Source organism: Apus apus, chromosome 7 (assembly GCF_020740795.1).
Source record: "Apus apus isolate bApuApu2 chromosome 7, bApuApu2.pri.cur, whole genome shotgun sequence".
In the NCBI taxonomy this organism is placed as follows: Eukaryota; Metazoa; Chordata; class Aves; order Apodiformes; family Apodidae; genus Apus; species Apus apus.
In genome coordinates, this window is record NC_067288.1 from 9,903,263 (window position 1) to 9,928,517 (window position 25,255).

At 38.6% G+C, this 25,255-nt stretch overlaps 2 protein-coding genes across 8 annotated transcripts; one reads left to right on the forward strand and one right to left on the reverse strand.

Moving 5' to 3' along the window:
- Positions 1-47: 47 nt before the first annotated feature.
- FNDC7 (fibronectin type III domain containing 7) lies at positions 48-18,336 on the forward strand. 7 transcript variants are annotated; one of them, XM_051624637.1, is made up of 14 exons: positions 48-776; positions 1,435-1,453; positions 2,149-2,406; positions 3,511-3,765; positions 4,416-4,676; positions 5,201-5,458; positions 6,346-6,600; positions 7,287-7,544; positions 7,966-8,220; positions 8,403-8,657; positions 9,199-9,459; positions 10,045-10,074; positions 10,584-10,650; positions 14,267-16,011. In XM_051624637.1, exons 1-13 carry the CDS (start codon positions 708-710, stop codon positions 10,622-10,624), a joined length of 2,475 nt encoding a protein of 824 aa, XP_051480597.1. In that variant the 5' UTR covers positions 48-707; the 3' UTR covers positions 10,625-10,650; positions 14,267-16,011. The 7 variants fall into 7 exon arrangements, with proteins under 7 accessions (XP_051480597.1, XP_051480601.1, XP_051480595.1 ...); XM_051624635.1 differs by lacking the exon at positions 14,267-16,011 and adding an exon at positions 17,710-18,336 and having other exon boundaries at positions 49-776; XM_051624638.1 differs by lacking the exons at positions 48-776; positions 14,267-16,011 and adding exons at positions 981-1,043; positions 17,710-18,336.
- Positions 15,713-25,150, reverse strand: PRPF38B (pre-mRNA processing factor 38B). The gene is made up of 6 exons (XM_051624643.1): positions 24,747-25,150; positions 21,421-21,489; positions 20,977-21,128; positions 20,832-20,892; positions 18,035-18,258; positions 15,713-17,792 (listed from the first exon to the last, which is right to left on the reverse strand). Exons 1-6 carry the CDS (start codon positions 25,029-25,031, stop codon positions 16,937-16,939), a joined length of 1,647 nt encoding a protein of 548 aa, XP_051480603.1. The 5' UTR covers positions 25,032-25,150; the 3' UTR covers positions 15,713-16,936.
- Between the last annotated feature and the right edge of the window lie 105 nt (positions 25,151-25,255).

A 25,255-nucleotide genomic window follows, 5' to 3' on the forward strand; every position in this document is an offset into this window, starting at 1 on the left:
CGCTGCCTGCTCGTCAGCCGGGCCGGGCCCTCGGGCGCCGTGCTGGTTGCCAGGTGCCGGTTCTCTGAGGTGATGGGGTCCGAAATTCCAGCTGGGGAAGTACCTGGTGACCAGGGCTCATCCCCTGAGGAAGGAGCGTCGAGTTGCTCGTATGGAGCTGCGCCTGGGACACCCGCCGCCGCCTGCCGAGCCCTGAGGCTCCTAGGAGCTGCCGGGGGACCGGGAGACCACCCGGCCGGGGAAGCCTCTGCGAAACCTGCTGTGGTCCCGCGTCCTCTGTAGGTCTGAAACTCCCCTGGCCACTGTCGCTCCCTCATAAACACGGCCCGCAGGTTCCCTGGTGCGTTCTGTAAACCACTGAAGAAAACTCAATAGGCTCGTAGAAAGATACTGGTTCTTGACGCCTAAAACCGTCTGTTAGAAGTTGTAGTTTGAAGACATAAGGGCACGTTGTCAAAGGGTACCAAGGCAGCTGGTAGCAATACGAGGAAAAGAGGAAGATTCCTCCTTCCACAGCACGGAAGGATGGGAGGAGTGGTCCCCAGCAGCTTATGGCAGCGTTCCTTCGAAGAGGAGCACAACTAGGGCATAATTCCTGACAGAATAAAAAAAAAAGAGCTTTCTAAGTGGACAAAGTTGTCAACAGATAACAAGCTGAACACCAAATACCGATTTTACATTGAGCTGAATTATTTTATTAATCTTGTATGAGCTGTACAGAAACCGCATCCTGTGACAGAAGGGAAAGAAAACCACCACCCGCCTGCCTAAAAAAGGTCAGTGCTGTGTGGGGCTCGTTTCGCCACGGCTTGGTAGCGGGTGGCAGGCTGCAGGCCAGCGGGGAGGAGAGGAGGGAGAGGAGGGAGAGGGGAGAGGGGGGAGAGGGGGGCCTCAGCCCGCGCGGCCTCTCCTCGTCCCAGGCGAAGTAGTGCTGGCCTGAGCTGGCCCCGGTGTGAGGGCTGGAACAAAGTTCTGACAAGATGTGTGGTGCAAAAAGTAAATCATTAATATTTCTTGGACTGCTTTTCAGCTGCCTAGAAATGGTGAGTGCAACTTTAAAACTTTGTTCAAGAATGGTACTGTACTCTTCGTAAACTAAAGGTTAGGGGAGAGATTATCTAACAACCGCTTCTTAGTTTGTATTTTGTTACACTTTTGAGGGCTTTACAAGTGACTGAAAAATGAAATAATGTATTAGGATGCAGGGTTTTTTGAAGTCTGTCAACAAATTAAAACTGGATCAATTGGGCAGCCTGAGAGAGCAAAATGAAGAAGCAGTACGATCTGCATACATGTACCAACTCTCATTGGTTGTATAAACTTTTTGTGCTTAAAGAATTTGAGCAAATACATCATATCACAAAAATGTGTTAAAAATAGTATTTTAAGGTGTTATTACTAACATAATTTTTTTTTTTACATCTTCCTTTTCAGATCTTCTCAGCTAACACAGGTAAATCTTCAAAATGATATTTTGGTTTTGCCTGGTAATTTTTTAAGGGGTCTGAAGAGAACACGTGATTTCTAATAAAACATTGTAAAAGTTCTAGCAGCTTTATAAACAAATATTGTTTTCAAGTTTGATTCAGCTTTTAAAAATCTATGTTGATACCTTTATAAATTTTAGACTTCATTTTTAGGAGTTCTGATTCTGTTGGACACTTGCACAAAGATTCTGACAGACCACGTATGCCTTGGCACTAGAGTGAACCAGGGAGAACATTCATCTGAACGAATTGTGCTGCTCATAGCCTACATAATTATGCTACAAATAGAATTAAAACTCTCTTACATTTCAACCCAATTATTTGTTGCATTTTTTAAATTAAAACAGAACACCACACCCTCCCCAAAAAAAGCCAACTCAATTAGACTATAACATATGAGGGTTTTAAGAAAAATAGCCATAATTACAATGTGATATCATGAGAGCAAGCAGCAGTTATTACTGTAATTAATGGTTACAAAAGTGAACAAGGGAAACAGTACTCCAGATTCAGTGGAATGCATATCATCTGAAAATTAGGTCACATAGATGCTTGATAAGGCACTGAACAATTTTGTAAATACTTAAATATTTAAGTTTGGGAATGACTGAAATTGTTTTTTGATTTTTTTTTCCATTTTTGTTTTTGTTGTTTGTTTTAGGTTTCTCTGTGTCTATATATGATGTGACATCACAAAGCATTTGTCTCAGGTGGCCCAAGTTTTCAGGAACCTCCTCTTACAGAGTCACAGCTACAGCTATGAATAGTGTAGACCATTCATTACTGGTTCATTTTAGTGATGTTACACTTAAAGGAACTCTAACTTCATTAATTCCCAGTACTATTTATGCTATCCAAGCAGAAGCCATTGACAGGAATGGAATTATTCTTGCAGAAACACAGATTATGCAGTCCACAGGTTAGTAAGAGAAACTTTGTGAAGTATAGTTTTCATTGACCTCTGTGATGTTTCATTGTATGGGTAGGGAACAGCTGCCATTCCGGTTGAAGGCTTTGGCTGGTTCTGCTGCTCAGTTCAGTATTAGCTCCTTTCCCCCTCATTTCTTAGTATGTATGTTTCCCTAACCTGCTGTGCACAGCTTGCTCAGACTGCAGCTTTCCAAATCACCTACCCTTTCATTACAAGTGCAGATGTGAAGCTGTATACATTTTTCAGTACTGATTCTGTATTTTTGTTTCATTCACAAAAGGACTTGTAGCATAGAAGTCATGGATAAATATTGAAGAAGGATCTACATAAATAGAAATGGTTTTTTATTTCATCATGGAAAATTTCTGTTGAGATTCTGTTTTTAAAATAATTTAACTGATAATTTTTAGAAATAGACCTTATTTTTCTAGCAGAATTTGTTTCCTATAAAAGTAATTATTATCATAATTTTTTTTTTTTTAAAAACAGTGTTTATCCTGGAAAGTATAAAAAAGCCTCTATTGCGAGCTTAGTTATGGGAGAAGAGATACTAATAATTAATGTTCTGTAATTTGTTTCTTGTATAAAACATATGCTGTATATTCTCTGCTTGACAGTTAGGCAGGCACCTCTCTTAGACTTGCATAAAGATTTCCCACATGGGAATCCTAACATGGAATTTTTTATTAATTATTACTAAAACAAATATTTTAAAAGAAAAAAAGTAAATCAGAGAGCAGAACATCCACTTCTTCTTTGAATAAATTGCTTTGTGTATTGCTTTCTAAAATCAGCCAATATAGTTAATTGGCTATTAGAGCAAGACCTCTCAGTGCAACCCAGGTTAAATAAAGCTGATTTTTAATAGCGATTTCAAGGGTACTAGAATATTTTACTGGAAGATGAAAGTTGGTCTAGAATATGTCAAGACTCTGTGTTTTGTTTGGTCACATAAACTTCTTTTAGCTTAAATTGTAAATATTCAAATAAAGCGTAGGCCATTCGTTGTACATGTGAAATGTTCAGAGCACTTAGCATTTCACAGGGCTGAGTTCCTCAACTTCAGTATGTGTATCGTTATTTCTGTTTTAGCTCCAGACATACCTGTTATTGACCAAGCTTATTCAAAACTTAGCAACAGTATCACAGTGGAATGGAAAGCAGTACCTGGAGCTACTAGTTACCTGTTGACTGCAGAAGATGGAGATTCCTTAATTGAAACTGTAGTTACAAATTCTCCAGGCACAGTGATGGGGCTGAAACCTGCCACCTTATATAGACTCTCAATCAGATCTATAAATTCAGGAGGAAAAAGCCAGCCCTCACTCTTCAGAAAAGCAAAAACAGGTGGACTTTCAAATTCCTTTTCTTATTTCATACTCTGTAATGTTATAATAATATTATTCATATAATATAGAGCATTCATGCAAGCATCCTTTTTATTTTCTTATTTGAACAGAAAAAAAACAACACAACAGTATAGCCCAGGCATGTACCAGTACTGAGTTATTATAATCTTGTATTTTAAATTATTTTGATCACATTCTCCTTTCGGTTTTTGAGAAGTAGAATTTGTCCATCTGAATTAATGACAAGAGCAAGAGCCTCTATTATATGCTTTATGACAGTACTGTAAGTTAAATGTTTAATAGAAAGTTTTACTAGAATTTAGATGAATATATATATATGTATTTTATTTTAACAAAATTTGATTTTATTTTAACAAAATACTTAACTTGGTGATTTTCATTCTTCTACACACTCAACTTTTCATACGTTGTGTATGAGTTGCATTCATTTTACAAAACCTTTAATAAAATGGATGCACCAATTAGTTTCCATATGTATTCTGTCAGTCTTGAATGAATTTATTTTTCTGTTTTTATTGTCACTGAATTTGTCTCACAGTTGGGTGATTCTGTATTCATTTTTAATTTGGCCCTTTCAGGCAGTATTGCCGAAAAACCAAAAGCCTAATTGGTGTTCTTTCTCAACAGTCCTGGCTGCTCCAGTTCTGTCTGTTAGTTCTCCGAGTTGTGACTCCATTGCAGTGAGCTGGAAAGTTATGCATATGGCAGCTGGATTCTCAGTGTCCCTCATGAGATCAGATGGCTTGGGCAGAATGCTGAAGGAGAACACCACCAACACCTCATTGATATTTACAAATCTAGATCCAGGAACGCTCTATACTATCAAGGCATATGCCTGGAATGTCAATGGGATACCTGGAGATGATTTCACATGCAACCAAAGAACAAGTAAGACATTTTCCTTTCTGAAACCAAGTAAGCATTAAAAAAAATAAATTAAGAAATATACAAATATATATATACACACACATGCACCAGGAAGATTTATGTGTATGTGTGATTGTGTTACATTTTTCAGATACATTGGGTAGATTTTCAGATTATACAGTTCTTACCCACATCTCAAAGTTCATGAAAGCTCAGATGACATGGCTGTTTAATGAATACTACTGAGGCAAAGATACCATAATCTACCACCAAAGTTGTACCTAGGACAGACATGAGTAAGAATTGCAAAAGCTTATACTGATTTGAGGGGTTTTGTAACTGTGAAAAGTGAATACAAGTTTCAACAGATAGCTTTGTGACAGTGTACAACCAGAGCTAAGTCTTTTAAAAATGGTCACTTTAATATGAATGTGGGTAAGGTCAACACCACAAAAAGTGTATTTAGTTTGCAAGTTACAAAAAAGATCACGTCTATAGGCCATACACTAAGTTGTATTTATGTGTTCCAAACTGATACATTGTAGGTCCCAAGGCACCAGCAGATGTTCAAGTATTTTTTCATAGTGGTGCTTCAAGAGCTATTGTTTCTTGGATGCCAGCCAAAGGAGCTCTAACTTACAGTGTGACAGCCTCCAGTGGACTCTTCAAACTGAACTGTAACACATCTTCTACCTCCTGTCTGGTGCTATCACTCCAGTGTGGCTCTGAATATTCTATTTCTGTCACAGCATACAATGATGCTGGATCCAGTAAACCTACTGATGCAGTAAGCTTAAAAACTAGTATGTGTCATTGATCCTATATATAGCTTATGGCATTTTAACATATATTTCTTTAATTTCAAATGTTAGTCCATTTCAGTTCACAAGTGGTCATCAAATAGTTGTTTCTGCCTCTGAACTTTGTGCGTGAACTGAGCCGTATACCTTTCTGTTTTGGGGATATCAGCCTAAATTTCCTTTGTATTTCTGTGAGAAAAGCTTGCAATAGTGTGTATATAGTTGGCTGAAGCATTTTCCTCTTATCAGAAGTACCGGTTCTAAAGTCAAATTTCTGAGCTTAAAACCATGTTAAGGAGTAACAGATCTGTCCTACTCTGTCAGGTCCGGCACAAATAAATTGGGAGAAATCTGTGAGGAAATAGCAATAAGGACTGACCCTAGGCTGAGAACTGTTCTAGGCTAAATCTAATTGTTACTTAGGAAATAACCACATGCAGCTAAAGTAGCACCACTAGGATAAGTTAAGATACAGTCATAGACCATTTGGAGGTAGCAGATTTGTCAGGACAAATTTAGCACCACTGCCACATCAGAGGTTATTGCTTCCTGACCTGTTAGATGACTGTCTGTGTATGCAAAATCTAAACCATTTTTGTTGTGTGCTACCCTAAAGACACATTATTTACTTATTTGATGTAGCCTGCCTCCTTTTTACTTCTCATTGGTAGGAGTTAGAGATCATCCTTGTTAGTGACTCAGAAGTAGCACCTTCTGTAAAGGCAGATAAATTGCTGTTTTCTTGAACAAGACAGAACAACTGTTCAAACCAAGTAGAAAAATTCTGTATATGTGTGGTTTTTCCTTTATTCCTCAAAAGTGTAACTCCAATAAAAATATTCTGATTTCAAATATTTTTTCTTTACTTTTAAATTTATTTTGTTTTTCAGTTCCTTGTGCACCAGTAAATGTATCAATTGAGGAGGATGAACCTGGCCACTTGTTGGTATCGTGGTCTAGCGTCAATTTTGGTCACTATTATGTGGTTTTTGTGAAAAGTGATGATGGCTTTGAAGTGCACTGCAACACATCACATACTCATTGCCATTTCCAGTCAGACTGTGGCTTCACTTACTTCATTAGTGTCTTTGCATACAACAAGGCAGGGCAGAGTCCTTTAGGTGATGTATTCAATTACACTACTGGTAAGTAGCAACGTATCCTTGCAAATTCATGTTGGATCCGTTAACTGTGTTTATGGTAGAGCTGATTGGAGATTTTTATTGGAAGATAATGACTTAAATTTCTATTTTTATTCAATTTTTGGGCAAAACACATGAAGGTCAGCAGAGAAAAAGAACCGCTTCCCATTTAACTTGTGACTTGTGTAGTTACCTGCAACAACAGTGGTTACAAACTTCAGTGTAGTTTAACAATTCACAGTCATCAGGCAGGGACATGTGAATAACACACAGTCCTGGCATAACATTTGAATTCTAGTCCTGTATTGGGTAGGAGTGTACCAAAGTAATAAATGTCCTCATAGAGCATTTTTCTTGTTTCGGAAATAAAAAAGTAATGCTTTCCATGGAGAATTGTGAAAAATATTGTTGTTTAACCTCTAGATGCTTTGGAATTTCAAATTAAGGATATACATAATTTCTATGCCTTACCTGTACACTAGAATGCCCTCTATTGATTTGGAAGGAGAAGTACTGTAATAATTATAAAAGTCTGGGATTAATGAGGCTGTTTGCACAGTATCAGTCACCTTAGTCACCTTTGCAGATTTAAGACATGAAGCGCGTAGCTGAATGAAACAGGGCTCTTAGATGTCGTGCCAGTTTTCACTTCACGTTCAAATTTCCCTCTCTGCCTTGCCTATTCCCAGCACCTTGTTGCCCCAGTGACTTCAGGGCCGTGTTCGTGTCGAGCGACACTGTGCGGGTCACCTGGGCTCCTGTCCGCGGGGCTGAAATGTACGAAACGAGAGCTGTTGGCTGGAGCGGCGCGGTGCTCTGCAACGACACCGCCACAGCCTGCACCTTGTCTGCCCTGCAGTGCAACACCCACTATAACGTCACGGTTTATTCTTTCAGTGAAGCCAGGGGCAGCAACACGTCGTGTGCATCTAAGGACGTGGCAACAGGTATTATGGTCATTCTTATTTTCCTTTAGCAGAAGAAATAATTGGTTAGACACTGCAGCGATTCATAGATGAAAAGCATTACTGGAGTGCTAAGTTACTGTAACTGATAAAAATTTAAAAAAATAAAATACTGGAAGTCTTTAAAAAAATCCTGTAAGCAGGGACCTAAAACCAGATTTGGAATGAAAGCTTCTGAATGGTTCAAGTTTTTAAAAATCAGATTTACAGTTCATATCTGGTTTTGTATGCAAAATTGTTATGTTGTCAGTTTTGTCACAAGTTTTAAATTCTCACCAGGAGTAAAGATTTAAGGATTATACACTTTTCCAAAATAGTTCTTGCTGGAATTTGATATTCATGTGTAACTTATATGGTATTTATAAACCATCTGTTTAAATAGTGTTAATATTCAATATTTCAGCTCCCTGCAGTCCTGAAATTAAAAATATCTCAAAGGAGGCTCTATCTGTAATCAGTGTGCACTGGCAATCTGACAATGAAGAAGCAACATATGTTGTCACTGCCAGAGGAGAAGCTGGACTTTGGCATTGCACAAGCTCTGCAAATTCCTGTACCCTGATTAATCTTCCCTGTGGATCTGCTTTCTCTGTCAGCGCTATAGCAAGATCACCAGCAGGACAGAGCTTGCCAAGCTACAGTGTCCCTTTAGAGACAGGTATGTATAAATTGTATATAGTGGAAAATATTTAGCAGCATAATATTTAAGTAGTTCTGTCTCTATATGTTTTGGCTTTTTCTAATGCTCTCGATCATGTACTATTCTAGTTGCAACTGCTCAAAATACCTTCCATTTTCCAAGCACAAAACAGAATTATCTATTTTCTTATTCTTTTTAAGCTCCCTGTTGTCCTAGTGACCTGATACTAACTCAAGTGACACAGTCTGTAACAAATATCAGCTGGTCTGTTGGAGTGGGTGCACAGACATACATAACAATGCTGGAGTCTCCAAAAGGACAGGCAAAGTGTCACACTCTTCAAAACTACTGTCTCCTGGGATGCATCACATGTGGCACCAACTATACAGTATCTCTGAAAGCAGTCAGTGAAACGGGTTTGACATCCAGTTGCACATATCAAGGATATTCTTCCAGTACGTAAATTGTAAAAGCAATTAGAAAGAAAAAGACTCAGCAGGCAAATAACTTTGTATAGTGTTCCTCTCATACAAATAGTTCAGCTGAAATTCAATACATAGTTAATAATCTGAAGAGTTCCCTCATTTAGATAAATGAATTTTGGACTATTTTAATGTATAATTTAAACCCTGTTCTTACAATGGCCATCAGGTGGCCCTATAAAGATGTTTTGGTAACATTGCTCCAGAAAGAATTTTTTAATTTAAATTATGCAATGCCATAATTATATTTTGAGACCCCAGGAGGATTCTGGGTACTATGGGGTAGCCCTGATGCCTCCATAGCCAGCCTTGAGCAACAGTATTCAAACATGTAAAACAATGGCTAATTCCAGCTCTGTAATATGAGTCTGATAGAACATGTTCTTCCCTAGTTCAGTTCAATAATTTTGTCTTTCTGTGAAATAATTTCTCATTGGTTTAAAATGCTCTCCAGGAATGTATAATGTATTGTGGGTTCACAAAATTTGCTTATTAATGTGTTTTATTTTATTAGGTGTTTGCTGCCCTTCTGGGGTGAAGCTATATAGACTTGGCAATAATGGTATCAGGGTGTACTGGCAAGCTTCTGACAAAACAGTAAACTACAATACTGATTTATTTGGCTCAAAAGGCAATTTCACCTGTACCCCTATCTCAGGTCTAAGTCACTGTGTTATCACCAAGATACCTTGTGGGGATGTCTACACAGTGGTAGTATCTCCAGTTACTGATAAAGGGCCGAGGCTTACATTTTGTCCCAAAAAAATATATTCAGGTAAATAATAATTTCTTTGATTGATGTACTTTTGTCCATACATGCTAGGTGGTTAAAACCTAATGCAGAATAAAGGTGGCATGGAGTAGAACTTTTGTATTCTAGTGTTGACTCCAGAGCGGAGGGGGTGCTATCTTGAAGTATCTGTGACAGGAACTTCACAGGAGCATTTTGAGACTGGGCATACTTATCTACACACTTGCCTTTTAACTGGATCACCCATTACCTTGTGAACACAGAAGTTAGTTTTCAGTTGGGAGGTTAGTAGTGGTTAGAATACAGAATCAAACAAATGAGGATTCTTAATTGCTTTGTTTTATGGAATTATTGTTTCTGAGTAAAGAAACAGATCAAGAACTTTTATGAATGACTCCTAAGCACATTTTTAAAGTAAAAAAATGTTTAAAGGGTTAGTAATTTCCTTGGGATTCCTTTCCCAGGGGCATAAATTTAATCCATTCTATAACTACTGCTATCTGATAGGATTACAGTTGTATAGCATGGACTACATTCTACAGACTACTGATGTTTTACAGCTTACAACCTGACACCTAACATGTATACTACTGTTTCATGTCATTTCAGTTACCTGTTCTGGAAGCTCTGTTGGAATGGGTAAGAGATGTTTCTAAAACATGTTAGCATCATGTAACTCCAAATAAGATGCAGATAATATATATGTTTCAGATAGTCAAGGCTTGTGTTAGCATAATGCAAGTTTGTCTCTGTGCTCCTCCCCATCTTTTAATGTATAATTAAAAAAAGCAACAAAACTTACCTAGATTGTGGCCTGTATACCATCATGCAGTCCATGCTGTCACACTGATAGCACATAATAAAAGGCAGGCTTATCCTTCACAGCCTTGCCATGTCCCAGTACAAATGAAACTAAGTTGCACTTGTGATTTTTAATTCTAAAAAAGTAAAAAAAAAAAAAAGTGTTGTTTACCTCAGCCTGTTCTACTTTATTTCATCAGGGGTTTCAGAAGGATAGTCTTGTGCTTTATTTGTGCTATATAAGCTCCTAGAAACAACTTCAAAAGCAACAGTCACTAAAATAAACATTTATCAAGATAGTGCTTTTTCGTAACTGAAATTGTCTTAATTTCTGAATTCTGTTACAGTGATTTATAGAGGAAAGAGCAATGCAGAACAACATACCTAGATGGAAATTCTGGTTCAGATAAGGAGGTAAGTTATAAGAGTAGTAATTCAGATTAGGATGTATTAAACTTTCCTGCTGCTTAAATCTTCGGGATTGGAGGGATAAGCTTCATCAGTCCTGTATATCTTAAATATAACTGGTTTGTTAAAATTAATCATGTTTACCTCAGAAACTTCATGTTGTCTGCTCACACTATCAAAACTGATTTGTCCTCCCCTCCATTTACAATAAAACCCTCTTTCACATTATTAATCCTTTTCTAATACTATCCTCAGGAAAGCCCTCAAAATCCAAACAGATCAAGATACTCTTCAGTGCTCATTTACTTTATATGCTAGCTAAAATTGCACATTCTTCAACAAAAATACTGGTGTTCTGCACTATTTACTGCCCTTGATTCAAAAGGATGGTAGGGAGTCACTGCTGACTTTCCACCCCCCCTGCCCAAGGTGGATCCTCTTCTCTTTGCTGCTGTCCTGGACATTAGGGTGATTGATAACACCATTCAACATGAATGCTTTTCTCACTCTTTCCCTGAAGCTGGAAAAATGACGTCTGTGCTTAACTAAATCAGTCGTGGCTGCTTGAGGGGCTGGGAGGAGGGAAGCTGAATAGCTAAACATAGCTGAGATCTAATCAAAATTTGAGCCCCAACTGATATTTTTTTTAAATGTAGATGAACACTGGTAGTTATCTGTAATCTTCAACTGTAATTTTCCCTGTAAAGCAATCAGTTTTAAAAGCTCTTCCAAGACAGTTATTAATCAGAAAGTGTGTTCTAGACCTCATGTACCAATGAAATAGTAAAGGCTGAAATAAAGATTAAAAGAGTGAAATTTAACTCCTTAAAAAAAAAAAAAAAAGCAGCTGTTTAGGTGCACTCAAAAGTAATGTGAAGCTTAATCAAGTATTCTAAGTATTTTTCATTTTAATCTAAAAAAAATTTGATTCCTTTACAATTTTGAGAGGTGACTCCTGAGGGTAAACATAACGTCCCCTTCACATCAAGACTTGTTCTGGTTTGTGGCTAATGAAGAACTGACAGTTATTACTAAAATTTTAATTTCCCATTTTTCAGAAAAGTCAGCAGCTTTTCTCATACTCCATAGCAGTTACTTTTTCAGCCAATGTATAAAGCAAAGTTGAAGGGTTCTACGTACACAAAAAAGTAAAACAATTACTCAAAAATATTTTCCAAAAGCAATCCTCAGGAGCTTATATACAAAAGTTAGCAAAGGCAACAGGGATTTTAACAGTATTTTCAGCTTACGAAAACAGACACCATGCATACTGAAAGTTACCTTGCCTCACAGAACAGTTATACTGGGTATCTCACTCACTGCTTCTGATCACTTGCACAAAATAATCTTGTGGGAATCTCACTCTTCAATAAATTCATTATAGATGGCCCAAGAATTACATGTTGCTTCTTAGAACACAATCTGCATTTATTCATTGTCAAACAAGTCTTTCTTTAGGAAAAGCTATTTAAAACTGCCCTGAATTACTTAATGAAAATGTTTGGTTTATTTCTCATTTTATTTGAAAAAAAAATAAAATTAAGAATATAAAAGTAAGTATTATTCACAACTTTCTTCCTTGAAGGTTTTATTTAGATTTTTTTTCTTTGCATCATTGATATTGGTGTCAAACACTATCACCAAAGCCTAAGTATTTAACCAAGTGGCTATTAACTGGATCTTCAGAGGTCTAAAGCAATCACTTTCCTTTGGAATCAAATTCAAGCCACAGCTTATTTGTAATTGTATTTGACACAGTAGTAGTAGCTCAAAACTTAGGCTGTCTTCAATCCAGTAAAGAAACTGACAAAAAATTATCCTTCAGTTGGTTTCAGATTTGATACAAAATTGCTGAGAGCTAAGAGGTGTTCTCCCACATCCAACTATCGTTGGGGAAGAGAGGGGAGGAGAAAAAACCAACCAAAGTACAATAACTGTGTTGCAAAACCTCCAGAGTTGCGTTTCACACTGTTGTACCCTGCAGTATAGCTGGTGGACATCTTCTCTATGTAAAGCTATGTGCAATTCGTAGCAGTGCAGAAAGGGCTCAAACACCTACCAGTAGTCTAATTCTTTAAGGGTTCCCCTTAAGAGATCCTGTCTATTTGTAGACTATCTTTGAGTCAGTACAGTAATATTCAACTGTAAATACTAAAAGTATGAGCTCATTGTTTCTTCATCAACATATAAATGGAAGGATAAATAACATGGGTATACATGGTGTAAGTAGCCCTCAAATGTAATCTGATATATAGCCCTGCCATTCAAGTTTCCTTTTTCAGTAAGTAATCAGAATACCACTCCTATTATAGAATCACAGAATCATTAAGGTTGGAAGAGACCTTCAAGATCATATAGACCAACCATACTCCAACAACCACAACACTGTATCCTGAAGCACATCTGAATGCTTCTTGACCACCTCCAGGGATGGCAACTCCCTGACCTCCCTGGGCAGCCCATTCCAAAGCCTCACTCTTTCAGTAAAGAAATTTTTGCTAATATCCAACCTAAACCCTTTGGCACAGCTTAAACCCATTTCCTCTCATCCTATCAGTAGTTACTTGGGAGAAGACACCAACAGCAGCCTCTCTACAACCTCCATTCGGGTAGCTATAGGTAGCTATAAAGAACAAGAAGGCCTCCCCTGATCCTTCTCTTTCTTCTTCAGATTAAACCCCAGTTCCCTCAGCCTCTCCTCAGATGATGTACCCTCCAAACACCTCAACAGCCTTGTTGCTCTTCTCTGGACATGCTCCATGACCTCCATGTCTTTCTTATACTGTCATGCCCAGAACTGAACACTGTATTCAATTATGGCCTCAATATAGTGACCTTACTAGTGCCAAGTACAGGGGCACGATCACTTCCCTGCTCCTGCTGAACAGTTTTTGATACAGGCCAGGATACCGTTGGCCTTTTTGGCCACCTGGGAACACTGCTGGCTCATGTTCAGCTGGCCATCCACAAGGACTCCCAGATCCTTTTCCACTGGGCTGCTTTCCAGCCACTCTTCCCAAGTCTGTAAGTGTTGCTTGGGGTTATTGTGACCAAAGCACAGGACCCAGCACTTGGTCTTGTTAATCCTCATCACATTGACCTCACTCAGCCCATCAATCTAACCTGTCCAGATCTCTCTGCAGTGCCTTCCTACCCTCAAGCAGTTAACACTCCATACATCAAAGTCCTTTGTACTGACACTAATTACCTGCAGAGTAATGTGGCAGTAGGTGGATGTGACTCTGGGTCCAAAGCCTTAACCCTGCCTTAAAATAAAAGAACACATTTGCTACTTCCAAGGATCTGAAATACTGGTCAACTAGTTAAGTAGTATCTTCAGAAGATAAAAACAAAATAGAGGTGCATTTCTCAAATTAGTATTAGTCCAGATAAGTACTTACTGCTTGGAGCCTCAGGAAATTCCAGACAGATTAGACTTCAGGAGGAATGCCTATCCCAGCTAGGTAACAGTGGACACGTGGCATACTGTGGAGACTTCAGAGTGCTCGGTTTGTTGTGCTTTCACCCTGAGAACTGAAGAGTAACTGTGCAGGCTGCCAGACAGCTCTGCAACCATACCTCCTTGGAAAACTCTAATAATACTTCAAATTAAAAATTGCAGAAATTTTCTCCTAATGACCCCAAGCCAAATGCCCACTGCAGCTGTACTGCCAGCAACTGCAACAGACCATTCAACACTGGAGACTCATCTTACAATTTCTGATCACAGCTGCATTGTAGAAGTGCTGTGGATTTGTTCCTTCCAGTTTCAAGGAAGGTCACATGAAATAGAATGGCATAAAAAAGACAAAAAGGAATTAAAGAGTCCCTGGCTCCAAACCGAAGAGCTGCATGATACTAAATCCCAATGGTAACTTAAGACTGGCATCTTGGTTTAAATCGTTTTCATGGGTCTTGGTTAGTTACAAATATTGTGCTATCAATTACACTGCTAGCTCAAGCACATAATACAGATCCAATTAAATGGAAAAACTGAGAAAGTACTATTAATTGAAAAATAAAAGTTCTTAAATTACTACACTTGTAAGAGATACTGGCGCAGGCTGGTCTTTGCACAAGCTGTATCAAAATGTTCACTCTATTATACTTAAGTGGCTCTCCCTGCTTTCAGGGCAAATACTGTTTCTCAGTTACCTCAGTTTTACCTCCAAATAAATAATGCTTTAACTGTATTTCTCAATAATGGCAGCAGATGAGGAGCAGTCAAAGAACAACTGGAAAATGGTAATCCATTTTCCCTGATAAAACACTGGCCTTGCAGCCTTTCTGTCCTGTTTTGGAAACTCACAGGCTGAAGGTTAAAAACTACCAAGACCAAAAGAAGTCTTCTAAGTGGCAAATAAGGTAAAGTTGTCCTCATAGGTTTGACAGAATCCATGCAATCTCTTACTGGACTGCAAAGACCTTTGTAATATTCTATTAGCCATGGTATTTCTTAAATGGACAAGAGTATTTCTCCTCCCTTATTACTTGACAACTCAGTATTGTGGTTTTACAGTGCAATGGAATTGTTGAAGCTTAAGCTGTGTGTCAAGCTCAGATTTAAAATCAGGTAACAATATAGTACCTGAACAACCTGAGCATTAAGAGATTTTGAATACTAAAAATCACTAAGGTAACTAAAGGAAAGACTAACAATTCAGTAAACAATAAAAGCAGGGAGGAAGAAAATCCCAGGTTTTTTACTTCTTTGAATACTATAAGAGTATTTTAAGAAATTCAAGAACTGTTTGTTTTCTCCTGGAGGTTTAAAAATATCCTAGTATTTGAGTATCATGCCTAGACTACCTGCATAACACAGAATCAAAAAAGGCACAAATATCAATTTATTTCTACCTTCAGATCGCTTCATGATCACGAACGAGTCACACTTTATGTTCTTCCTATTTTGGGGCTTCTGCATTTGTTAGCTACATCTGCCTTAAAGGGAACTTATTACATAAAATCTTCTATCACACAGAGTGTCACTCAGTCTGAAATTGAAACATGGAGCAACTCAAACACTCTTTAACTGGCAACGAACATGCAGGGAAAAGCTGACACTCAGTACAAAGGAATTAATTGAGAGTTTATTCCAGATGCTTCTCCTCACTTAGTATACAAGTCATCAGAATAATCTATCAAATAGACTTGGACTTAAATGATATTATTTTCTTCTGTTATGTATTTTGGTTTTTACTTCTAACAACCTGTTTAAAAAAAAAAAATCTGCCAGATGAAATGTTCAGCACAAACTGCAATCCTTACTATTTGTAAAAAATATGACTTAAAAAAGGACACTATCAGGTAATTCTTAATTTTAAGTGTTTACACATATAAAAATGCTTTGGAAGCTTGAAACTGAAATCCTTTGTAATAATTTTCTTCTTCCTACCTCCCTCTTCCCATCTTAAATGCCTTTATTAGCCCCAGATTATCGTAGATGACAGAGTATAGCTGCTGATTAAAAAGATTAGAAGACCACAAACAGGTAAATTGTGTTTTTAAAAAAAAAAATATGGAAGCTTACATGGATTTTTTTTCCCAAACAAATAAAATGCATAGATGGCTCCAGTACTCATCCATCAACCTTTACAGTGTCCACTTGAGGTAGCCTTTCTAAAGAATTACTAAACAAGCCCAAACAATCTAAATCTCTGCATCAAAACCACTATCTCCTTCAAAGTCCACTCTCAATTTAACACCAGTGATGGGGAACAACATAATACATTTTAAAAGCTTTTGAAAAAAACCAGCAAGTACAGTGGACATGTTAGTTCTAAATCTGCAGCCCTCAATGTACATTGTATGCACATAAATATATCAGCTATAATACACAATCAAGATCCATCCCTAAACGCCATACTATCATGTAAAGCACAGCCATGCTAATTTCAGGATACAAACCATAATTCCACATCTACAAAATCTAAGTAGAATTAGTGGCAGTTTATTGCCTCGTACAAATTTAACCAACATGGCAACCATGCCAAAGGAATTAAAACATTTTCAGGACATATGTACAGACTGTACATTTCAGAAACATCTGAACAATAAAAATGCAAGAACAATATCTGCATTACGAACTAAACTAATTGTTTGAAACCGTCAATGCATCGAATGGGTTTACAAAGGCACTTCCCTACCCAAAATAGGAAATGACAATCTGCAGCCTAGAGGGAGGTTGGAGAAGAGTGCTCATCAACTACTGCACAATCTCAACTTTAAGAAAAAATAAGCAGGATTTAATCAAACATTTATAGGATTCAATGTGATCCACTTCCAAAAGAGTTCACACAGTCTCATCTTTGTTTTTATGTTGCTTTTCTTGGCTCTCTCGTTCTGTACTTTGGCTCCTTCGACGATCGTGTTTGTCCGAATGGTCCTTGCTATCACTGTGATCATGTTTGTGGGAACGTTCTTTGCTCCTGCTACGCTTTCTAGATTTTTCTCTGCTGGGACTCTGGTCTCGTTTTCTGGACTTCTCAACACTATCTGTTCTTCCTCTGCTTCTGCTTCTGCTTCGTTTACTGGACTTCTCTTTACTTTCATTTTTATGTTTACTTGATTTCTCTTTGCTCCTGCTTCTGCTGCGCTTACTACCTGTATTCTTACTTCGGCTTCTACTCCTATGCTTCCTTTCTCGGCTTCGACTTCTACTATGCTTTCTCTCTTTTTTGGAATCCCTCTTGTCATCCCGGTGTTTCTTGTCATCCTTGTCATCCTTATGTCTTCTGTCTTCCGTATCACCTTTACTTTTCCTTTCTTTTGATCTTTCTCTAGATCGATCTTTTTCCCTCTCACTACCTCTTTCCTTATCATAATCTCTCTCTTTTTTTCGGCTCCGTTCATTTTCTTTCTCTCGCTCCCTATCCCTGTCTCTTCTATCACCTTTCCTGTCACGGCTTCGACTACGGCTTCTGTACCTATCCCTGCTTCTGCTTCGCCTCCGTTCAAATGTGCGATCAGTACTTCGAGATCGCCGCCTTTCTTTTTCTCTCTCCTTAGCTTCCCGTTCTAACCTCTGCCGTTCTCTTTCTCTTTCTAATTCTCTATCAAAACTAGATGATCCATGGCCTTCCCGATGATGACTTCTGCTTCTGGATCTTCTAGGAGACCTCCTGGGACTGATGGACCGCCTTGGAGACCTTTTGAAAGAAAAGATACTCAATATGAAACATAACCTTTTCAAGTTAAGGGACCCTCTCTGTACACAGTCTGTATTTAATATTAAACACCAAATATAATCTGATTTTCATCCATTAGCATCCATAAACTGTTCTGCCTGTTGCCTTAAAACCTATCTCAGTGAAAAGACAATACGTTTCTGGCAGCAAGTAGTACAATATTGAACTTTTAACATTAATTTTCAAAAGAACATATGTATGACCTTGACCGTCTACGTTCTGCATGCCGGTCTATTTCTTCCATTCCCTCCTTGCCATCCTTCTTGATTTTTCTAGGTCTGCTTTTAATTTGCTGGTCAATGGTTTTCTGGACTGGCACAGGAATTCTTGGAAACAACGTGGAAAACCATTCAAGCTTAGTGAGGAAGGAACGAAGCATCTCCCCGATGGTCATAACACAACCCCCACCTGCTTTCACATCCAGGTCCTACAAAATACAAGCAAAAAATATCCTGATGGTCAAAAATATTCTTTACTCATTTTCAAAATAAATGCTGCTACATTACTGCCCTCTTGAAGTCTCATGATTATGAAAGTTTATTTGTCTCATATTCTAATACATTTCCTTTGAAAAATTCCAACTCTGCACCCTTTGGATTTGGCAGTATGTTACAAATAAGGAATGGGACTTAATATATATGCATGCAGGCACATACTAATCCTGCAGCCATCTGGATGGTAAGGGACTGTTGCTGAGAAGATTAACACTAAATCCCCTTACACAGTCTGGTTATATGGTATGATCTTGTATTTAAATGCCACAAAGTTGAGAAGTCCTCTCAAGCTACATTTAATACTCCATTTTGTGGATGTACGACTGAGTACTATCATACCCAGTCCTGTGGCCTAAATCAATTAAGAACATCACTGCCTGTCTAAAAACGATCATAGAAAATCCTCTAGTACAAAATGGCAACCTAACAGAATTGGAAGCAATAGCAAACCAACTGCCATGAAGCAGTGAGTTTTCTAATTTAGAAGTATGTAAAAAAATAAATAAATGAACAAATAATTGGAAACGCATAATCCATGATGACCATTGTCTCTGAAAAGGGTCATTACCGCATGAAGGCCTTCTTGCTATGCCCTCTCACAGCTCAGGACATGTTAGTCAGCTATTGTCAGTCCCAAACCTATAGTGCAAGCACACAAGGAAAGTGAGATTTGTTATCTAAACAGGAAGAGAAAATCTAAATGTAAAACTGCTTGCACTCACACACATTTAAGTGTTCAGATATACAGTTTTTCCAAATATAATGGCGGCAGAGATCTAAAGAAGAAAAAAAGGAGTTAAACGTAGCACCTGGAGAGCATGTACAGTTAAACAAAATAAACATAAGAAGCATTTTGAAAAGTAACTCTGTATCCTGGGAAGTTTTTCACAGCAGCATGACAAAAGAGGAACTGCTTCCACATATTTAATAACTGGAGGGGAAAAGAAAAACTCTGTAGGTTTAAATAATTCCATTTTTATATAAATTTGCTTCATCCTATTGAGCCTGACCAGGACTGGTAAGAAATTTAAGACAAGCAGCCCCAAGCACTCTTTCCTATACAACACAAAGCTACTAAAAGCAGCTGGGAAAGAAACACCAATTCCAAAAATATATGGGGAGATTTCAAACAGGAGATTTCAAACAGTAAATCAATATATGCTGATAGCAAATATCTGCAAGAGCTGAAAAGTATAAACTAAAAAAGATGCTTTGAATAATGAGCCAGTTAAGACCTGCACAATGAATCACTTTATCAATTTATCACTTATGATCACTTTATTGCCCTGGGAAGCAAGTTGTTTGTAGGACTCTAAAAAAATGAAGCCACCCCGATCCTTCTCCTGTTACAATGCAACATTGCAATTTGTATTAGCTAGCACCACCTGGGGGAGAAGGAGGGTATCACAGCAATGCAATCAAGATTGAAAATTGTTTTTTGGTACAAACATACAGTAACACAGGTTTACCTGAAATAACAGCTGTTTCCTTTGCACAGTGTGTTTGATACTTAGCATGAAAGAAGCTGTTTAAAATAAATACACTGTATTGCAGTCAGATACAGGTATTAACACTATTTTTAATACAAGTATTCATTTGGTCATCATTTGCAACTACAACATTTGATATTTCTTGAAGTAGATTGCACTGTTGCACTGAAGAGTGCAAGTGATCCTTCCTGTTCTATTCTTAAATCTAGGATCATTTAAAACCTGCTTGATAAATACACATTGCAACAGTATTTAGCAGACCGTATATTCCACTTCATAGACTAAGAAACCTCACCCAGCAGCTCCTACTCTTGTTTTTCCAGATAGTAAATCAGAACTGGGGTACCAAAGATATTCTGCTATTTGACTGCATAATAATGCAGCCCCTTTACTGAACTTCTTCAGTTAGCAACTAAGGTTTCTTTTTTGCCCCATTAGCAGAGACATTAAGGCTGTTACTAGAAACAATGCCACCTTATGCACTAATTAAGACTATTTTGTTTCTCCTCTGAAGAAATGCTGGATTTAGTTATTCCAGGACACGAATAACTACCACAGAGATTTCTGGTAGTAGTATTTTTCAAGGTGAATATTGGTTTCCACAATATACTTCGCACTCTTTTATGCAAGCACCAATTCCCCCTGTAACAGAAATAAATTAAATATACAAATTTTGCACTCTCAGGTCCTACTGGATCTTGCTTAATAATAATAATTTTCCTATAAACTGCACAGAAGCCACACTCACACAGCCTGCTGTCTGCATTCTGCTTTAATAAGTGTCTTTCATGTGGCTTTGTAATATTTGACAGCAACATCATAACCAATGGATTCTTCGAAATCCAAGAAAAATGACCCAGGTCTCAGCTCAGACCTGCTTCCTACACTAACTAGTGCAATTAGAAGAACATAACATCACAACATTTAAACTAGAGAAAACCTTATTAGTGCTTAAACCTATAGTAGTAACATGAAAAGAAACAAAAGAAAACAAATTATTACCCTCGCCGACATACCTCTTCATCATCAAGAAAGGATTCAAACCAGTCCCATAGATCTGTAGGTGGTTGTGTGTACCTTTAAGCAGAAAAAAGAACATAACATTTTAATACAGCTTTCTGGATATGAAATTGGTCATTAGTTGATTATATTGATACTTACCTAATATACATAAATCCAAGAGCCCTAATATATGGGGAGTCTGTATGAGTGATAAGGCCCATCACTTGCTTACGAGTGAGTTTCAGTGTAAATAACTTGTAGAGCAGACAAAAGGCAGTAGACACAATTCCTCCAGTTCCAACACCACGCACCTTTCAAAAGAAAATAGTTAGGAAACAAGGCAGGAGTCACAAAGACATTATCAAAATCTACAAAAGAATATGAGAGCTAACATAGGATAAAATCTTAATCTCCAAACAGAGCGATGGGAAAGAAGTAATACTCCTTGCATCCACAGCTCTGGAAGCAAAGGAAATACACAAACTCGTTCTAATAAATCCTTTTGCATCTAGGGAGTGAGCCAACATGCAAGTATTTTTAGCTATGCTTGGGAAATGTATTTACCAGACAGAAAAATTTAAGAAGGCACGTACTTCTACTTACCCCTCCACACATCCCTGTCTGGCCTGCTGTTTTTCTGCTCCCCTTCTCCCATGGTTCAACATGAGTAACCTGAAAGAGAGGAAAGAATAGAAGAAAAATTACAACCTCCATAATGTTTAGCTGTCTATAAAAACCTAATTTAAAAAATAGATAACCTGAATCAATTTTAAATACCTCCTACCAAATTCAAGATCAAGTCTGCTTTGTCATTAAAGCGAGTAATTTTGATGTTTAATTACCGCATTAAGAAACTATAGGCAAAATAATGGATGTTTAAATAAAAGCATCCATGCTTATGCTCTATTCCATGTGCTTTCAATATTACTAGATCCCATAATTATATTTTCTATAGCTAAACAACTACCTTTATCTACACTGTCTCTTAACAAGATTAGTAATACTGCTGCTAATAGCTACAGAAATAAAAATCTGTAGTCTCATATTCATCAATCTCATTTACGCAGTGAGCTTAGCTAGATATTTCTATCACATACAATTAGTACAAAAGAAAGATGTGCATAAACAATATAATTTTTATCTAAAAAAGCCAGTGTTTTTTTCTTGTAGACTGTAGTCATGTTCTTGGATAAAACGGTTCCTAAGTACTAATGAGTAAAGCTTGCCTAATTAAAATCTTTTGACATCCACTTAGAGATGAGTGCATGAACATAGCTAACCAACATAATTCCTTAAATTTTACAATAAGTCATATGCCACAGTTTTGAGTTAAGAACCACAGAAATGCCTCAGATGCATTTGAAACTGTGGAATTCAGAGAATGCCTGGCTCAACAAATGGATTACCTAAGCACATCACCTTAAAAAAAAAAAGGTAAAAGCAAGACAAAATAGATTGGTTTTATAATGGACTGGGGATAAGAGTTTGTGGGCAAGTTGTACCATTGTTCTCAAATCAAAATTCTTTAACAGTACATGAAGCAAAACTAATTATGTACACAATCACATGAAATCAGAGATATACTAACAGCTTGGGGATTTTGTTTTGTTACAGTTGCTGTCTTATCCAAATAACAAACATGAGAGATGCCAAAACTGTAGAATTAAAAATGCACTGTGACTTCCTGTATTATCAGCATCATATGAGAAGCTCACAAATACTACGTAAATAATACTGCACATCCTTCTGATTGTTTACCATTTTGCTTCACACAGAAAATTAAAAATATTTTTTAATCAAAGGACAGAGCATGACGCTTCCACAACAGTAGTCTTCAATTGTTTAAATTAGTTGCATTTATTGACCACACTCAATACAAACATGCTGGTTTATACAGATACCAATAAAAAAAGCCCAAAGCCCTGAAAGCAATATTCTGTTCAGAAAAGACTATTTAAAGTTTTGATCCTACAAAGACTGCCGCATATACTTAACTTGTTGGAAGTACACAGATTAAATGGAGTTGGGGACAAGCACATGATACTGAGATCAGGGATGAAGAGGAAGTCATCCACTTTGCAGATACAGAACTGGAGACGAGAACTACAACTGAATTAATTAAAATATCTAGACAGAATCCCCATCTTCAAAGATGGTCCCTGTCAGTAGCTGCCACTGTGACAGCATTTCCTGAGAATGCAGCACTTGGCATTCTTCAGTTCTTCAAACTGAGTCACTTATTTTGGTTCTCAAAGACCAAGAAACTGAAAAATACACCTGCTATGGTGGATACCACACTGACTTAAAAAAAAGCCAGCAATTTTTCAGGAAACTTTAAACATGATCAGAATTAAAATCTTCTTAGTAGCATCAAAGTAGCTTAATTGTCAATTTATCTTCTCCCTCACATCTATTACTCATGAGTAAGTGGCTAAGTTTTCATTTTATTTAGCATGCAGTTTTGAGTCAGAATAGCTGTCAAGTTGAGCAAAAAAAACTTGATATACGTTGGGATTAATAAGCAGATATTTAATGGCATGTCAAAATGCTTCCCCAATTAAGCCACTTACGGAATGAACCACTGCGACAAGCAAATGAGCTATCTGACCTACTGCAGTTGAGCTCTAGCAATACTAAGATGACAAATCCCACCTAATATTTTTTACCACATCTGAAAAGGTCCATGTAAGATACAGTAAGCTCTCAAATTTTCTTTTATACAATTTTCAGCTCTTGCCATCACTTGCAAAAATAAACTTTGCTGCTTTTTATTCTATTAGTCAGAATAAAGAATGTCTATCTTAAATGCAGCAAGTGGTAAATTAACTGAAGAGAAGCTCTTTTGACAATGTTACTCTAAGAGAATTAGGTACCCTGCTCCAAATCACAGAGTGCAGAGAAATGCTGTCATTAGGAGGAAAAACAGTAGCACTGTCTTCATAAGTGCTAAGAATCTCAAAATACTTCCATGGAGTTATTTTTCAAAATTATAGTGCTGTACATAACCTGACTTGCCCTAGCTAAATGAGACAAAAATACTACCTTTTACCTTTTTTTTTCCTCCTCAAAGTATACTGAAACCCACAAACTGATACAGTAACATTATAAGCAGAATGAGTTCAACTGAGAAAAGTATCTCAATAACCACCAAAATATGACTGAAGACAGCACCCTGAATTATCTAAGTTTTGCTCTCATTATCAGAACAAAGAGTGTGGCTGTGTTGATGAGCATTAATTATGCATACCTCTACCTGGGAGACTGTCTTGATGGAAGCCTCGTTGCAAAATTGATTCAATCCTGCTAACAAAACAACAACCGAGACATGGGTGCACTGATAAAATTCAGTTGTCTCCCTAGTGCATCCTACCTAACGCCAAAAGAAGCCCTAACGTGAACTTGTTTCTGACTGGGTGTGGAGGCAGGGCACCTAGCCTCTGACTGAGGAAGAAGGCCGCATGCAAACTCCTGGTGAAACCACCTATGGTCACTACCACACCTTTTGTGCTGTTACACGGCAGGTCGGGAACTGCTGGGCCGCGGCGAGTGCATGTCTCTGAAAGTGGCGTGCAGATCGGGTCCCCTTCTCACGCTCTCCAGCCGAGAGCACAGTCCTTCGACGGCCATTTCATACCCCACTGCCTAGGCTCACACCGCCCACTTCAAAACTAACGTACAACTCCGTAATTTAAAAGCCGACACGAAACACATTTCTTTTGTAAGGAAAACAGCGCCTTGGTTTCCCACAATTAAGCGACAAAAGAGAGATTTGCTCCCATCCCTCACAGCAAATGGTAAGTCAGGAAGGCTTGAGAGAACCCGCAGGCCGCCATCAAAGCCTTCCCCCTTCGGTAACCCCGGCCGCAGGGAGGCCCGGGACGGCCGCCAGCGCAGCCCCGAGGAGCCCAGGGCGCGGCCCGCAGGCTCACCTTGAAGTAGATCTCGTCCACCACCTCATGGTAAGTCTTGAGCTCATAGAGCTGCACCTTGAAGTAGGGCGACGAGAGGATATTGGTGAGGATCATGGGGTTCAGGTTCATGGTCTTCTCATTCCCCCAGAGCGGCAGCACGTTGCCCTGTTTGCCGGAGGCCGCCGGCTTGGGGGCTCCGCTCTGCAGCTGCTGCTGGGCCGGCGGGACGGCGCCAGGCTGGTGCTGGGCCGCCTGCTGCCCCTGGCAGTTGCCGGCGCCGAGAGCGGGACTGTTGTTGGCCATGGCGACTCCGGGCCCGTAGCGGGGCGGCGGAACGCGGCCTGCGGGGCGGAGGAGCGGCCGCGCCTCACCAGAGCGCGGGCTGCCGGGCCGGGCGCTGCCTCCCTGAACCGCCGACAAGATGGCGGCCTCTGCGGAAGTGACGGTTCCCTTTCCGGGGCGGCGCCGGGCAGTGCCCGCGGGGCGCGCGGCGGCGCGGGGCGGGGCGGGAGGCCGGGACGGGGCGG

What these genes read in the sequence shown, in the direction of transcription:
- PRPF38B (XM_051624643.1), bottom strand. Translation starts at nt 25,031, where the DNA reads ATGGCCAACAACAGTCCCGCTCTCGGCGCCGGCAACTGCCAGGGGCAG. An exon ending in CTTGGATTTATGTATATTAG is followed by an intron (nt 20,893 to 20,976) that starts GTAAGTATCAAT and finishes TTCTGCTTAAAG; the next exon opens with GTACACACAACCACCTACAG. An exon ending in GCAGAACGTAGACGGTCAAG is followed by an intron (nt 17,793 to 18,034) that starts GTCATACATATG and finishes TTCTTTCAAAAG; the next exon opens with GTCTCCAAGGCGGTCCATCA.
- FNDC7 (XM_051624637.1), top strand. Translation starts at nt 708, where the DNA reads ATGAGCTGTACAGAAACCGCATCCTGTGACAGAAGGGAAAGAAAACCA. An exon ending in TGCAGTAAGCTTAAAAACTA is followed by an intron (nt 5,459 to 6,345) that starts GTATGTGTCATT and finishes TTTGTTTTTCAG; the next exon opens with TTCCTTGTGCACCAGTAAAT. An exon ending in ATATCAAGGATATTCTTCCA is followed by an intron (nt 8,658 to 9,198) that starts GTACGTAAATTG and finishes TTATTTTATTAG; the next exon opens with GTGTTTGCTGCCCTTCTGGG.